This window comes from Oncorhynchus tshawytscha, linkage group LG32 (assembly GCF_018296145.1).
Source record: "Oncorhynchus tshawytscha isolate Ot180627B linkage group LG32, Otsh_v2.0, whole genome shotgun sequence".
Lineage (NCBI taxonomy): Eukaryota > Metazoa > Chordata > Actinopteri > Salmoniformes > Salmonidae > Oncorhynchus > Oncorhynchus tshawytscha.
In genome coordinates this window covers 12,092,429-12,110,677 of record NC_056460.1, presented here as the reverse complement: position 1 = coordinate 12,110,677, position 18,249 = coordinate 12,092,429, and the positions used below count along the sequence as shown (strand labels likewise).

General features: G+C 44.0%; 1 protein-coding gene across 2 annotated transcripts in view; it reads right to left on the bottom strand.

The window, feature by feature from the left end:
• Window positions 1-1,155: 1,155 nt before the first annotated feature.
• LOC112230275 (syntaxin-8) overlaps window positions 1,156-18,249 on the bottom strand; it is a 50,586-nt gene continuing 33,492 nt past the window's right edge. For both annotated transcript variants that reach the window (XM_024396504.2, XM_024396505.2), the window contains exons 7-8: window positions 9,854-9,955; window positions 1,156-3,044 (exon numbers count right to left, since the gene is read on the bottom strand). In XM_024396504.2, coding sequence (XP_024252272.1) covers window positions 2,980-3,044; window positions 9,854-9,955 — 167 coding nt within the window. In that variant the 3' untranslated portion in view covers window positions 1,156-2,979. The remainder of the gene's footprint in view (window positions 3,045-9,853; window positions 9,956-18,249) is intronic.

Here is an 18,249-nt window from a genome sequence, read left to right as displayed (position 1 = left end):
ATGTTGCGTTTATATTTGTGTTCAGTATATATTTAATGATCAAGTGATTTAGGAGCCAGTCCTTCTAAGAGACAAAAAGCAGTGTGGTTCTTCCCCATGTTGCCCAGATTTAGAATATAGATGTTTTTTTTATTTTTATATTGAAGGTGTACATTTCTGAAATATGAATTGACATTACTATTATTATTATTATAACAATTACTATTGTTATTATACAGTACACATGCTTTATACAAAAGGAAGCATTTTCAATGATGTGAATAAAAAACCTTACCATACCTAAGGTTTCAAATAGACTAGCTACAACACAAATCTGATTGTTTTCAGAGAACGTTAACCAAGCAGTGAGATATTGAATTGAAGGTGTTACATATTTATGACCTCTCCCTAGGAACAATATTTCCTAATACTGTAGGCTATTCACCAATTGGCACAGAATTTTTCTGTGTAGTATTAAATTCACCCTATTTTGGATGCAATTATTATTATTAATCACAATGTGTAAAGCAAAAGTAATTGAAACAAGCCTCTTCCCCAAGGTACTAAACAAAGGCCTTGGCAGCCAACAATTAAACATCTGAATAGGTAGTATTTTTATGTGAAAATTCTCAATAATATAACTATTATTAACTTCAATTTATTGATTGTAGATTTTAGCAAAGAGAATGGACAGAGTGCACCCCTAAGAACAGCATGTATTTTCTTTGTTGTATTGAGGCAACAGAAATGGAAGAGTGCAGTTTACCTCCTTGACTGACAGTGAACTGTTCCAAACATTATTACACAAGCATTATTAGTCAGCTCTCTAAACTCTTGCTTCACCCCCCCCACACACTTAACTGTCCATAGACCTCAACCTTGTGCATAAGATATACATGTTACATGCTGACTGTCACTCTAGAGTTCTTGAAAATTCTGTCTTGAGTGTGGTACGGCATCCATATTAGCAAGTTGTCCAATTTCAGGCAAAACTGTCAGTGGTCTTCCGAACATGGAATTCCTAATATGGATGCCGTAGCGGCAGCTATTCAACAGCTGCAGACATTATTCAATGTCTCTTACAAGGCTGTCAAATGAATTCAGTTCAGAGCGATTCGAAGAGGGCGAAACGAGGACTAGGAGGAAAAATCATGTAATTCAATCACCCCAAATGAATTAAAACCACATATTTCTTTTATTTCAAACCAATTAGATGTACATTGAGGGTCTGATTGCCAGCATCTGTGTTCCGTACCGTTTTTCTCTGTGTACAGATCAGTCATACATACACATGCTTTGTGCTGGTGTATTGAAATATACAGATGACATATTACACGTATTTATACATACATTTACATGTTACTTCCTTTTATCGTTATATCCATACTCGTGACATTAAATGTAAATGTATTTCTGTTTGGCACATAATATATAATCAAACCTCAATCGTTTTTCCCCCCATTTATGTCTCTGTATCCCCATGATGTAAATACATTTTAGATCAGTTTTCCAAGCAATGGATTGACAATGACCTCCTCTTTGATGAAATATGACTACCACAGACCTGTCAAAACATTGCTTTTGTTCATACTTTTTAAATTGTAAATGTTGTTTAGCTGTGTTGGCCATTGCGAAACCTTTTTTTGCGATGTTTGTTTTACGATGTGTACTAATATATGGTTATTATATATGGATATATTTAATGACACGAGACATTGTGGATTTTATTCTGTATTTTTTCCTTTACATTTTTTTTTTTTTTTACTTGTTTGTTGTTGTTTAGATGGTTGTGATTTTAAGAAGGAAACAATAACTACTGAACACCAAGCTGGTAGAACTAAATCCAGAATTCAGTTGAAATAAACTCTGTTAAGTCACCACTGATGTGACTCTTTTCTTTTTCTCTTATGCCTCTCTTTCTCTATCGTCTTAAAATCATTCAATGTCTGCTTTAGATCTCTGAAGCCGGAGTCCTGGGCGTAACATACACACTTCTATCAACAGCCCCACGTGTGACGTAGGGCTGTACAGTAGAGGGCGAAGCATGCTGGGTGTAGATCCAGGCTATACTGTTCACACGGACGCAAGCATCTCCCAACCTTTTGCAGCATCTGCAAGGCTTTTAAATTGACACAGTGGAAGAACGCAGAGTATGCTATAGATACAGTACATTATCCTTAGTAGATTACCAATATTATATAACACTATACTCTTTACACCAAGGAGTCCATGGATCGTGCTGTTAACTGTAAATGTTGTTTATTGGAAATGACAAGGTTGCATTGAGCTAAACTGATTCACGTTCATGTTAAAAAGTGACACAGTCATACGTGTTATTTGTTTTGGCTGGCAGTATCCTACAAACATGATCAAATCCCAAGACAAATGATACCATTAGAACCGCTAGTGGGTAAATATAATAATTATTATAATAATAGATGTGTGTGAGTGAATTGCTAAGCTATCAGAATTAGCGACCCGGAACCCAGGACCTCTCAGCCCACAGACAGAATTAGGGTCAGTGCTACCCGTTACCCAACCAACACCCACGTAAGAAAAGAAACCGTTGTTGCTGGTTCCTCATAAGCCAGGGCTCAACTCTCCAAGTGTCGAGGTACAGTAGAGAACTACAATACACTCAGTTTTCATACAAGGGGAAAGGAGAGGGGAAATATAGAGGGAGGGAGAAGAGAGGGGGGTGGAAGAGTCTGTGCCATTATTAGTGTGTGTGTGTGTGTTTAACAGGGCACAGGGGTGGTGTGTCAGAGGTATGTATCAAGCGTCTCAGTGTAGGAGTGCTGGTCTAGAATCAGGTCTGCCTTGTCTATGTCCTTTTCATTCACTGGGATATAAAAGGCAAACCTGGTCCTAAATCAGCATGCTTGATACATACCTGCATAAGTGCCTCTGCACCTCGTCTCCCCTGTAGGCTCTCCACGCAGTCTCAGTGGTCATCCCACGGACGGTGCGACGTCCAAAACGCTCCCCTCAGCCTCTTCCTTATGTGGGCCACACAGCAACCACCACTATAGCAATGAGCAGGAGCACGATCACCACCAGCATCCCTGAAACAAGAATAGAAACACAAACAGAAGGATAAGTCGGGGGGCAACTTGACAGATATTCAAACAATCAACAACAAAAAATGACACTGTACAAAGTGTACCTAATACAGAGTAGTTACAGCACATAGACAGGTACAGTACATAACAGTTACATAGACAGGTACAGTACATAACAGTTACATAGACAGGTACAGTACATAAGTTACATAGACAGGTACAGTACATAAGTTACATAGACAGGTACAGTACATAAGTTACATAGACAGGTACAGTACATAACAGTTACATAGACAGGTACAGTACATAACAGTTACATAGACAGGTACAGTACATAACAGTTACATAGACAGGTACAGTACATAACAGTTACATAGACAGGTACAGTACATAACAGTTACATAGACAGGTACAGTACATAACAGTTACATAGACAGGTACAGTACATAACAGTTACATAGACAGGTACAGTACATAACAGTTACATAGACAGGTACAGTACATAACAGTTACATAGACAGGTACAGTACATAACAGTTACATAGACAGGTACTGTACATAACAGTTACATAGACAGGTACTGTACATAAGTTACATAGACAGGTACTGTACATAACAGTTACATAGACAGGTACTGTACATAAGTTACATAGACAGGTACTGTACATAAGTTACATAGACAGGTACAGTACATAACAGTTACATAGACAGGTACAGTACATAACAGTTACATAGACAGGTACAGTACATAACAGTTACATAGACAGGTACAGTACATAACAGTTACATAGACAGGTACAGTACATAACAGTTACATAGACAGGTACAGTACATAACAGTTACATAGACAGGTACAGTACATAAGTTACATAGACAGGTACAGTACATAACAGTTACATAGACAGGTACTGTACATAAGTTACATAGACAGGTACAGTACATAACAGTTACATAGACAGGTACAGTACATAACAGTTACATAGACAGGTACAGTACATAACAGTTACATAGACAGGTACAGTACATAACAGTTACATAGACAGGTACAGTACATAAGTTACATAGACAGGTACAGTACATAAGTTACATAGACAGGTACAGTACATAAGTTACATAGACAGGTACAGTACATAAGTTACATAGACAGGTACAGTACATAAGTTACATAGACAGGGAATTCTACACATTGCCTAAATTCTTCTGATCAGGCTAAGCTGGACAGCCACAGACCAAAGGAATAGGTGGTGGAAAAGCAACCAATCAGTAAACTTGAAAAAGGTATGCCTAGGCCTTTTTCTAGATATCTCAGACCTTTGGCCCTAGCCAATTTTCTAAATCCCCGCTGCGCCCCAGTGATTAGGCTACTACCCTCATATTACCTGCACATTTTCACCAAGATGACATAATACACATTTACATGCAATCTAGAATTGTGACAGGTTTATTGGCACAGATCATACTGCAGTCGGCATGTGTTTTGGATCGGACTTCACTGGAGAGCGAGGGTAATCAATGTTTTTCCACCAAAGCTGTGGAGACAGCGGAGCCCCGAAAGATTATACTGTAGCTACCTCACACTTAAATCAAAAGCTTTTTACCCCACAGGACCTCAAAATGATCCAGACACGAGGCTTTCCACAGATCACGTTTGAATTCTAATCAAGGCCAAGACATGATAGAAAAAGCATTAAAAAGTTAAAGACCGACATTTATTATCAAGACCGTAAAATGGATAGTTATTCTGTGTTTGCATATTGGCTTGTTTTATATGGGTTTGAATATTACATGGCTAGCCGACAACCAGTGTTCAATGGGTTTTCCAGTTGTCTCGGCTAGTCCCGTTGTCATCTAACCTACAGCTGTTTCAAATCCTGAAACCTTTCTAAGGTGTTGGTAAGAATAAAAGGACTGGTGGATGGCTGGTGTCAAGTGTCAGGCCTCTCAACCGTGGTGAGCTTTCAGCTCGGGGGATGTCTCTCCCAACTCCATGCCACACATTACAGTTGATATGGAAAACTAGCTCCAAGGACACATTTAAGCCACATTTTCCTCTCGCTCGCTCTCTGGTGTTTCTCCTTGAATGGCATCACCATCGGGGAGGGTGAAGATTTCAAACAACTGAATCCTGGAGAATCTGATGGCTTGATGGCTGTCGACAGTCTCTGGCTGACTCAAGTTGTCCGTGGTCGTTTCGCATGCGAGGTGGTATTTCCCCTCCCGGACTTTTCACTTTTGGTTTACATTTCTTTCATACTTTGGCTTTCTCGTCGTGCATTCTACTCTGCAGCGTAATTGCAGTCTGGTCCACAGGGAAAGATAGGGGGAAGATGAACCCAAGCTGAACTAATTGCCTGGGTCGTAGTCAGAGTAGAACTCCTAATCTAGGATCAGCCCTCCCCCCGTCCGTCCCCCATCCCCCCGTGGAATCTGGTTCATTTTGTTCTAAAAAGGCAAACCTGATCCTAGATCAGGTGTTCTTATGAGACATAGGACTTGGCTAGGAAGCTTGGATGTGGCAGCAGCGAGTCCAAAGGTCTGGATGCCTCGTTAGCTTGGTTGGTTGCGACACTTTCTCCTACTTTTAGGATTTCTTCATTGATTACAGTAAACTCTCTGAAAACTCTCTGAGTTGAGTGAAGGAGATGCTGGCACAACTTAGTGGCACCATACTCTATATGCAACCAATTAGTCCTATTTCCCCCTATGTATGATTTTTATTTCAAACTTTCAATCAAACCGCTCTGTCTGAAGCCTAGCACGCTAGTTGCCGACCTCTCAGAATGATCATTGGTCGAGACAGGACCTCCCCACTTGATAACTTACACATGTGAGCAGAGCCGCAACAATGTAAATGTCAAGTGGGAACATTCTTCCCAACAGCCCTCATGATGGCCTTTTAAACACCTCACACTTAGAGAAATATACACACACACACACACACACACACACACACACTTAACTATGCTTCAGTGTGAAGGATATTAAACCAGGATAGTAGACTGTCATCTTTACATTCAGCTCGACTTGACGGAGGGCAGATAAACATTCTGAAGTCAAATTACGTTAGACGTTCATGTACATCGTTGGATAATAAAGTCATCATCTCTTCGATATGTTTGTTCCCTACCACCCAGTCACCTCAGGCCCCAGACACCCTACCAACACTCCCTCCCCTTCTCTTTGGGACTGTCCCCATCTCGCTAAGTAACCAAATAAAGTTACTCCTGACCCAGTCTCGACAAAAGTAATGACAACGATCACATTTGCAGGCCAAATAGATGGCGGTCATTGAAGCCAGTGCAGTCAAAGTGACCCCCCAAGAGACGAGCAGAGTAAAAAGGATTGGGGTACACCCTTTTTTTTTAGCATTTCTGACATATCAGTGAGACAAATCTTAATTGGTGGAGAAAAGGGAGGCGGGTGGAGGTTGTACTTCTGTCTCTGCGCGCACACACACACACACACACACACACACACACACACACACACACACACACACACACACACACACACACACACACACACACACACACACACACACACACCTCCCCTGCTCTTGCCCTTTGCCTGTCTTCTTCCAGCAACTCCATTGCAATATGAATATATCGCTTCAGAACACATTGATAAACATCATATTGAAGTAATATACACTCAAATGAAAAGCTTTCGCAGAGGAATAACACATTTCATAGGGGCTGATCAAATCTGTCGGACGTTTATGGAGTTTGAAAAAGAAGCAGTAAAGCGACTGCTGTTTCAGATCTTTTGTTTTACAGCCATCCAATGTTCCACTCTTGCCAGCCAAAAACAAGTGGTAAAGGTGAGGTAAGCATTTGTAGACGTGACAAACCATGACACGTCGGGACCTGTTACTCCTCTAGGTCATGGGTTCAACACCGCCACACGTGCAACAACCTTGGATTTTTTTTGTTTTTGTTTTAGTACAACCCTAGATTTGAACAGTTTGTTTCAGTATTTTGGGGGGAAATGAATGCTAGGGCATGGGAGACTGGTAAACATGATCATATCGGCATTGGTAAAATTACATCAAAGTAATCAAAATTGGCCCTCAAAAGTATTCAAGGTTTACTTTAACAGGCTTGATGGGATTCAGTGAAATGAAGTTACACCCTTTACCTACCCTCAAAGACAACCCCTCGAAAGCCCTAACATTTCAGGCCTATTTGAGATGTAAGCCACCTGCGGGATTCGAGTCTGTGAGTCTGTATGTGGGTGTGGGGTTTCCCTCCAGCCTCCGCAGGCCCATGGGATTAGTCCTTTGGAGAGAGGTCTGCCCCCACATTGCCTGATGAGTCACTTAAGCCCTGGGAAACTCACACCACCCTCCTAGGGCCCTTTGGCGCTAAGTAGTAATCTGCCTTTCTAATGCCACCTACCCCCCTCAAAACCTGTTCACTACCCATTTCCGATAGGGAAGTGACATTGAAAAGTAGGCTTTACTTTATTGCATCGTTTTACTGTGCAGCCTCAACTTTCTCATTTCGCTCAATGCTTAAAACACTGTTTAAAAAGGCTAACCCCAAGTTAGCTTTAAAAGCTTGGAATGTTTTTTTCTTGTCACCCATATATATCCTGGTGAAATCCACGACCGTGTTGTGGTCTGATTGTGGCTCTTCCCCAGTAAACCTCAGCACCGTGAGACTGATGGCTGGAGGACTTGTAATGTGCTCGTGTCTCGACTCTCTATATTGTCTCAACAAGACCCAGGATGTTTCACAAGCCTGCCCTGAAATCCAGTCATGCACCCGTTGCTGCAGGACGGATCCATGGCGGTATGTTATGCTATGTGGGTCCTTCTAACCTTCAGCGGAGAGATGACCCCTAACCACGTTCAGCCCGTGCTCGTCCAGCCTTCTGCTTGCCAACTAAACACAAAGGTAGGATGGATTTTCCACAGCATCCTCAGTCACTCATCTCTCTCTCCTTGTTTTTATCTCTGGCAGAAGGTCTAAGAGGTTGATTAAAGATTGACACAACTGCAAACAAAACCCTCTGGGTTCCATCAGTACACATATAAGAAGATGTGAATTTGCTGCAGGTAATGCATCTAAATGCTGCAACTCCTAACAGCTCAAATCCTAACAACAGCAGCATCTTATGTTAAATCCTCAAGTTAAACACATCTTAAGTCAGGATTCTGCCCCCCAGTGTGCATAATCTGGGATGTTTCTTCTCTTATGAGAGAAAGTATGTCAAGTATGCCCGTCTCCTTGTCAAAGCCAGTCTTTCCCACCCATAGGAAAACTGAAGGAAGACATAACACTCAAGCCTGGGCTTTGGACGAGCTGGGTTCCAAAAACAAATAAAGCCCAGGCTCAGGAATCATCAACACGCACCCAAGAACAAGAGGAGAAACACTCCAAAAGATGTGGCGTGTACTAGTTTCAATTATTTCTTTGCACGAGACCAAGACAAGTGTCAAACAAACCAGGAGAAGAGAGGAAGGAAAAAGGAGGAATGGAGCAGGGACACCCCCCCCCCACTACACAGAATTGTTAAGCATTGGCACTCTAGAGAAGAGAAGGGATAGGGAGAGAAGGTGACAACAATGAGAGAGAACACAGACAGATATAAAAGACAGAGATAGAGAGAGAGAGGAGACTCCTGGGTTAACACAATGTGCCCAGTGACTCTAGTTCTGAGATCCTCAAACAAACCCTCTCTGGGTGTCATGGTGACTGGGCAGAAATTACATCAACTGCTATATTAGCTGATCCTTCATCGCATCCCCAGATCTTACTGTTGTATCCCCGCGCCACTGTTCGCCTGTTAGTGGGGGCTCCTGGTGCAACAATGCAACCATCTCCAAGGTGACGCAGACTGGCGTTTACAAGGCAAACCTAGCTTGACTACGCCAACAAGCTTTGTCGCACATTCCCGTTCTCGCTGTACGGTAGCTAGCCTAGCTACCTCCCCTTTCTGGCATATCTTTTTCCCAGCAGAGAGAAAGAAGCAGGGTGGCCATTGAGAGAGGGAAGCCGGGCTTTGTAAGGGCTAGACCAAAGAGCCGAGTTAAACAAATTAAGGGGGGTAATGGTGAGGGAGGGCCCCATTGACACAGCATCACAGCTCCTCTTTAGCTCTGTAAACCACTGATCTCCATCAAAGTCTGGTACCAATAGAGGGTGGTGCTGACTTACTACACTACAGACTGGCTCCTGGGAGTCCTTTGAAAGTGGTATCAAGAAAGGCTTTTTGACTTACTACAGAGTCTGTACTACAGCCTGGCTCTTGGAAGCCCCTTTCAGAGAGTAAGGGGCTGGAGATTGGATAGGGGGACATATGTGGCTGTTTTCTATAGCGGAGAGTAGTAGATGTGATAGAGACAATCCCCACGCCACTGTGTGGGGTTTCGGCGCCATCAATGTCGTTGTTTCTGATCAATTAAGCAGCATCGAGTCTGCTTCCGGTAGGCACAGCAATGATATCGCTGAATGGACAACGATCGATTGAGCTACTCTGGGAGAACCCATCTTTAAAGGGTTCTGATAGGAGCTCTTTAACACGATCTTTAACCATCATGAATGACTTACCTGGAGAGTAAAGATTATAGGACCGAGACTCAATATAACACATAACTGAGCGCATTTAGAGTTTGGGTCTGGCTTTCCCATTACTGAAGGTCTATGCTCCCTTTACTAGTCCATTCACAGCACACTGAACTGTACTGAGAGCTGCAGAAAGAGAAAAGGGAGATGGGACCGATGCTTGTAAATCTGGATGAGAGACAGACTTATTACAGTTGGGTTAGGAACACCGAGCAGATCAAATGAGAAGGAAGATGGGCTCACCGCAGGAAGCCGACTTAGTCTCCACCAGCTTAACCCTTCTTGTCTCGTTGCGGATCCGGTCATCCGTCTTGTCCACCAGGTGGGTGAGGTCATCGATGATTTCTAAGAGGGAAAGAGAGAAGGGACAAAGTTAGTTGGAACGATGCTTCAGTTCAATACCAGTTAAAGTACATCTCAAAGACCACAAAAGGAACACCTATGTAAGAATGCTATTCATTGATTACAGCTCAGCGTTCAACACCATAGTGCCCTCAAAGCTCATCACTAAGCTAAGGATCCTGGGACTAAACACATCCCTCTGCAACTGGATCCTGGACTTCCTGACAGGCCACACCCAGGTGGTGAGGGTAGGTAGCAACACATCTGCCACGCTAATCCTCAACACTGGAGCCCCCCAGGGGTGCGTGCTCAGTCCCCTCCTATACTCCCTGTTCACCCACGACTGCATGGCCAGGCACGACTCCAACACCGTCATTAAGTTTGCAGACGACACAACAGTGGTAGGTAGGCCTGATCACCGACAACGACGACACAGCCTATAGGGAGGAGGTCAGAGACCTGGCCGGGTGGTGCCAGAATAACAACCTATCCCTCAATGTAACCAAGACTAAGGAGATGATTGTGGACTACAGGAAAAGAAGGACCGAGTACGCCCCAAGTCTCATCGACAGGGCTGTAGTGGAGCAGGTTGAGAGCTTCAAGTTCCTTGGTGTCCACACCAACAAACTAGAATGGTCCAAACACACCAAGACAGTCGTGAAGAGGGCACGACAGAGCCTATTCCCCCTCAGGAAATTAAAAAGATTTGGCATGGGTCCTGAGATCCTCAAAAGGTTCTACAGCTGCAACATCGAGAGCATCCTGACTGGTTGCATCACTACCTGGTACGGCAATTGCTCGGCCACAAGGCACTACAGAGGGTAGTGCATACAGCCCAGTACATCACCGGGGCTAAGCTGCCTGCCATCCAGGACCTCTACACCAGGCGGTGTCAGAGGAAGGCCCTAAAAATTGTCAAAGACCCCAGCCACCCCAGTCATAGACTGTTCTCTCTACTACCACATGGCAAGCGGTACCGGAGTGCCAAGTCTAGGACAAAAAGGTTTCTCAACAGTTTTTACCCCCAAGCCATAAGACTCCTGAACAGGTAATCAAATGTCTACCCGGACTATCTGCATTGTGCCCCGTCCACAACCCCTCTTTTACGCTGCTGCTACTCTCTGTTTATCATATATGCATAGTCAATTTAACTATACATTCATGTACATACTACCTCAATCAGCCTGACTAACCGGTGTCTGTATGTAGCCTCACTACTTTTTTTCACTGTCTATTTACTGTTGTCTTTATTTCTTTACTTACCTTTTGTTCACCTAATACCTTTTTTGCACTACTGGTTAGAGCCTGTAAGTAAGCATTTCACTGTAAGTTCTACACCTGTTGTATTTCGGCGCACATGACAAATAAACTTTGATTTGAAGAAATTAAATTAAATTTCTTTTCAGATTTAAGAGACCTCCAACAGTCCTGTGCTCTCGGCACTCGCTAATAAAATCCCCCTTTATAGAAACGCTACGGACTTGGAAGGAAACAGAGCCTATATAGGGGCTGTCGGCAGCCTCAAACAGCCCTCGAGACAAAAGACAAGAGCGATAGGGTGGGGGGGAATGTGTGAAAGCACTCTTTTCCCTTTCAAAATCATTCAGTACTTCCTGAATCAATGCTGGCTTTAATCAGTGACTCTACTGTGATTTAATGGCTGCTCGTGGAACAGACGTCGGCCCGGGCGCTGCTGCAATACAGTAGGACTTCCTGTCTTGAAGGCCGTCCAGCTGGAGGCCTGTGATTCATAACGACGAGTTGCTGTGGTGACACGACAGCCACAGTAGTCCACAACTGCTGGAGACCACCCGACACCACGACTTAGGTCACTGCCATCCAACACAACAGCTCAGCAAAATCCCAGCAGGCAAAAGTGGTTGACATGACGCCATAATGAATGAAAAACTGGTCTTTTTTTTTTTTTACGTAATTTTAACCAGTTTTGCTCCCTGGGAAATGCAGTGATCATTTACATATTAAATCTCTTCACTCGCTGCAAGAACCTGTTTTTGTATGACATTGAGTAAACTGTGTTTCAGCGGCGAGAGCCTTTGAAAATGTTTCAGCGGCGAGAGCCTTTGAAAATGTTTCAGCGGCGAGAGCATTTGAAAATGTTTCAGCGGCGAGAGCATTTGAAAATGTTTCAGCGGCGAGAGCCTTTGAAAATGTTTCCACTGCTGTACTTGCCATTCAACTCATAGGCCGAGTAAAGCAATTACTCAACAATGAAACACAAACATGAAGAAATATCTGAAGAAATATGAGTGAAAAAAAAGTGTCAAAACAGCATGGCTCATTGCTCGAGTTCTACATTAAATTATTTATTGCTTAACAGAATCTAAATGATCCATTTCGTCTTTAGAGTTTGGGGGTACGTCTGTAGATCGAGCTGTGTGGCACTGGCTCGTCGTTTGTTCGATTCAAAGCCTCGATGATAGGTCCTCTCCAGTCTCCAGCAAACCTTTGACAGAATTAAAAATGCTAGGGCCACGAACAGTGACGTATTGTGGACTGACATTTTTTTTTTTTAACAAACTGAGGCTGAGGAGAAAAAGACCAACTGAAAGGACAGAAACATATTCACATATTACCCATTTTGGCAAGTTGGAGTTTTTTCAGGAAAGGAAAGCAAGTCTTTCACCTACAGGCCTCCTTTGGCTGCCAACTCAAACAAGCTGCTTTCTTATTTCCAGGAAACGACCTGTTTTCTGATGTCTGAGACAGACATACATGTCTAAGAGAGGGTTTTCTAGCAGGTTACAAAATTACTGCAATACAATTTGCATCCGTCCTGTGTAACATCAACTAGGCTAAATGATGAAATTCCCACGAGTGAGTTCGAAGGTCATAATCAGACTATTCTTATCTCTAGTTAAGTTGTCTTTCCTAGTTTCGAGACGCCCCTTCGCCAGTGAGAAAACATGCTTCGGTAAGTGGAGTCATCAGTGGATGACAAGGGAACCTGCTTTCAGCCCAACTCAGATAATTAAGTTGGGGATAATTTGGGTGAGACGGGTCAGGCAGCGTCAGCTCTAAAGGGGCAAAGTGCGGAGGAGAGGGGCGACGGAGAGACGTGAGAGGGCAATGTGTAAAACATCTCCTGGGACATCCACCTCATCCTAGCATGAGGCAACAATTTATGAGCGGCGAAAGAGAGAGAAAGACACCAAGAGACGGTCTTACAAGTTCGACCAGCGACCCCTTGGGACACAAAAAAAACAAAACAACCAACTCGCTTTCCCTCTTCGCATGCCGCGCTCCAGAGATACAATTCCCAATTTCCTAATGTAGCACGTTGCTCCGATACATGACAGCTGCTCTCCCTGGCTCGGACCAGGCCTATCAGCCACACCACAAATACATGGCATGTTCCAAAACGAAGGTTTTGTTTATTTTAAATGCTATTACACTGGATAAACCTCCAAACCCACAGTGTGGGAGAGAGCACAGAGTCATAGGCTCATACTTACACAGCGATGTCATTCGCCCTGCTTGCAGTTTCCAGGGGGACTGTAAGTGACGGCTTGCAACCCCTCCCTTCACATTGGTAAGTAGAGGAAGCCATCTTTCTTTGGAATGTGTGCTGAGGTCTGCAATCAGGTCTGCTGGTCAAACAGAGCCTTTTGTCGATGTCAGTGATGAAGCTCTCTTTAGAATATAGCCCACAGTCAAGGCGAGGCATTATTGCTAAGAGTCTGCTTAGACAGTATCACACTTTGAGAATTCAGGAGTACCACCTCAGAGACAGAAAACACACAGGTACACATTCTCACACAGAAGAGTCTGCTTAGACAGTATCTCACTTTGAGAATTCAGGAGCAACATGTCAGAGACAGAAAACACACAGTCACACATTCTCACACAGAAGCTTCTTAACTTAAATGAGGAGAAAGTTGGCGGGACACAGCTGTTTGTGTCTAGTTTACTATTCAGTGCACAGCACATCAACAAGTTTAATGAATGGATTTCTCCACCCACACATCCCCACAGACACAAACCAATGTGAAAGCCCAATCTAACACAGCAATCTAAAGTTGACGAAAAAAACTCCAAGCAAAGACTTTAAAAAATGCAGATAAATGGGCAACGAGCCCTCAATATTCCACCTTTTTTAAATGAAGGGACAAGTGATTGCAAGTCAGAGGAAGAGTACATTGGTAAAAACAAACAAGAGTAGTTTTCTTCACTATTAAGACAACTTCGATGTTCTTCCTTCCCTGAGGAAAGAGACATGAATCTATCAGCGTCATAATACACACTCAAGAAACTAACTACACTTTTCTTAATTAATCTACGCAAAGATATTTATGTCCTTGTTCCAACATTCCTCTAGAAAATGTAGGGGACAATTAGCAAGTTCTTAATGGATACCGACTGTTTCCATTGTCACCTCATTTGTTTAGCTAGAAACACAATTAAAAACTCCAGGCGCAGTCGCTTGGGGGAAAGACCGGGTGGGTGGGTGGTTGTTTGGCAGCCAAAAGACAGAGACAGCAGTGCTGTTGAGATTACGCGGACGCGTCAACTGACGGGCCAAGTTCACAGCTCTGGAAAGAAAAAAAGAAGAGACTTTCCTTCCCAAACAGCAAAATAAACAGCGCAATCCTGTCTCTTCCAGAAGGGAACACGACATTGTCACCTTGCTTTCCTCTCTTTCTGTAGCTCTTTCTCTCTCAACTATATGCAAAGAAGGGAAAGCACCCTCGCATGAGATTGATTTTGTTTTTAGGTTGCATCATCTTCCTAGTCTTCTCTGTCTTTGTCCTTGTACAGGTTGCCGAGGAGGAAAGGTATAGGCGTGGCCACGAGTGACGTCATTTGACACAGCAATTCCCCGACCACACCGGTGCACCGTAGGACGACGGTCCCGTTCTTCTGAGGAAACATGGCGCCGCCGAAGACTTAGGACACAGATGTTGTTCTGCGATGACGTCACCCACACCTTTACTTTCTCCTCTGCGGCCGACTACACTGCGCCCTCTCAGAGTCCCATCATGTCCCGTCCAAGACAATTACACTGCTTCTCTAAACAATGTTTCTGATTGCCTTCAGATCCAATGCCAGCTTCCTGTCTCAAGACACAATAGTTAACAGGTTCATGTCCATCCCTGGTGGATGGTGATCTGGATGGAGAGACTGAGAGACTTCCTCTCCTCTGCACATAGGGAACAGTGAGTTCTAGGATGAACGCCTTAGTTTCAGTATTGGACGGCCAATTGTTCTGGGAGACCAAAGAAGCAGAAATCCCTTTGAGGAATAGTGAGGAATAGGGTTTGTCATGGACAATGTTCTACTTCCGTGTCCTATCACTGGCTCTGACCATGAGATTTTCCTCTCAGACGACACAGAGCAGAAGACTCGCATCATTCTCCATTTCCTTGTCTGGCATCTCAAATCATGTCTCATGCCTGCAAACAAACATTGGAGGATATGACCTCAAGGTCCAACATGACCAATTCTTGCTCATCCAGATCCAAGATCCAACTTTATTACACAACTGTAAGCAGAGCAATACTTATGGTCCGGTACGAACATACAGTGGGGAGAACAAGTATTTGATAACCTGCAAAATCGGCAGTGTTTCCCACTTACAAAGCATGTAGAGGTTTGTAATTTTTATCATAGGTACACTTCAACTGTGAGAGACGGAATCTAAAACAAAAATCCAGAAAATCACATTGTATGATTTTTAAGTAATTAATTTGCATTTTATTGCATGACATAAGTATTTGATCACCTACCAACCAGTAAGAATTCCGGCTCTCACAGACCTGTTAGTTTTTCTTTAAGAAGCACTCCTGTTCTCCACTCATTACCTGTATTAACTGCACCTGTTTGAACTCGTTACCTGTATAAAAGACACCTGTCCACACACTCAATCAAACAGACTCCAACCTCTCCACAATGGCCAAGACCAGAGAGCTGTGTAAGGACATCAGGGATAAAATTGTAGACCTGCACAAGGCTGGGATGGGCTACAGGACAATAGGCAAGCAGCTTGGTGAGAAGGCAACAACTGTTGGCGCAATTATTAGAAAATGGAAGAAGTTCAAGATGACGGTCAATCACCCTCGGTCTGGGGCTCCATGCAAGATCTCACCTCGTGGGGCATCAATGATCATGAGGAAGGTGAGGGATCAGTCCAGAACTACACGGCAGGACCTGGTCAATGACCTGAAGAGAGCTGGGCCCACAGAAAGAAAAGAAAACCATTAGTAACCCACTACGCCGTCATGGATTAAAATCCTGCGGACACGCAAGGTCCCCCTGCTCAAGCCAGCACATGTCCAGGCCCATTTGAAGTTTGCCATTGACCATCTGGATGATCCAGAGGAGGAATGGGAGAAGGTCATATGGTCTGATGAGACAAAAATAGAGCTTTTTGGTCTAAACTCCACTTGCCGTGTTTGGAGGAAGAAGAAGGATGAGAACCCCAAGAACACCATCCCAACCATGGAGCATGTAGGTGGAAACATCATTTTTTGGGGATGCTTTTCTGCAAAGGGGACAGGACGACTGCACCGTATTGAGGGGAGGATGGATGGGGCCATGTATCGCGAGATCTTGGCCAACAACCTCCTTCCCTCAGTAAGAGCATTGAAGATGGGTCGTGGCTGGGTCTTCCAGCATGACAACGACCCGAAACACACAGCCAGGGCAACTAAGGCGTGGCTCCGTAAGAAGCATCTCAAGGTCCTGGAGTGGCCTAGCCAGTCTCCAGACCTGAACCCAATAGAAAATCTTTGGAGGGAGCTGAAAGTCCGTATTGCCCAGCAACAGCCCCGAAACCTGAAGGATCTGGAGAAGGTCTGCATGGAGGAGTGGGCCAAAATCCCTGCTGCAGTGTGTGCAAACCTGGTGAAGAACTACAGGAAACGTATGATCTCTGTAATTGCAAACAAAGGTTTCTGTACCAAATATTAACTTCTGCTTTTCCGATGTATCAAATACTTATGTCATGCAATAAAAGGCAAATTAATTACTTAAAAATCATACAATGTGATTTTCTGGATTTTTGTTTTAGATTCCGTCTCTGACAGTTGAAGTGTACCTATGATAAAAATTACAGAGCTCTACATGCTTTGTAAGTAGGAAAACCTGCAAAATCGGCAGTGCATCAAATACTTGTTCTCCCCACTGTAAGTAAGGAGGCCATTCGGGACCATTGGCGCAGAGCTGTGGCCTTGGCGCCAGTTACGAAATGGAGTGGAGTTCGTCAAGGGGCAGGAAGTGCAACTGAGTGAAGCAATGGCTCAGGTATTGGTGTCTGTCAATGCAGTGTCCTGGGAGGGATTTCCCAGTCTCATCCCCCACAGGATGTGGTGTTGGGCCACAGGCCAATAGGCATCCAGTACCACCAACAGGAGCTGTCACGGCAGAGTCTGTAGAAGAGGCAAAGCAGCAGTCCTAGGCCTCAAATGAGAGGGGACTCACTCCCTCCCCAACCTCGTTCATATCCCTCCAAACACCCAAGTTGCTGACTCATTTGTACTGGATTTGCTGTTGCGGCTTTGGGGCATCATTCTAAACAGTGACACCCCACTGGCTCCAGGACACGCTGTATTAACTGTGTGTGTTATTGTAGGATGCCTTCCCAATCCGATGGCCCGAGAGAGACAGAGACAGAGACAGAGAGAGAGAGAAAGAGAGAGAGAGAGAGAGAAAGAGAGAAAGAGAGAGAGAGCGCGCTGCTTGTTTTTTACAAACACAAAACTACTCGGCAGGCGCTCGTTTCGTTGCACTTACCCGAGTGATTTCTCCTGAGGATATGACAGGCAGAGAGCCCCACTTTACACTCTGAATCCTGGGCCCCTGTCGCTAGTTACCCACCACAATTGTTACCAAGTGGTCCCAATTGTAGAGAGGAGAGGTCCCTGGTTGCCAAGCAAAACACAACACACTGTCGTTACTGAATTTGCGCCTTTCCGTCAAAGTTTTCATCTTCTTTTTCTTCTTAAGACTTTTCCCCCCACCTCAATGAGCATGGTAAACAAACGCACCCGAGTGGCTCCTGAGAGAGGATTAGTGGCTGCACTCACAGCTCTGAGCTTTCGGACTTTATAAACTGACAGCGAAGCCCGGAGAGAGCAACGCTGAGCTGGGTCCAATAATGTGGAGAGAAAAAAACTAACTAAAAAGAGCCATTTCGGTCTCAATAAGAAGGACTTGGGTAAAGAAACAGTGCAGAACATGTGTTTTGGCCAGTCTGACATGTGGGAAGTTGAAGAAATAAACAACGCCACTTTCTTCTCCTAACAACCATCGAGCGTAGCTAGTAAAAAAAAAAGAAAAAA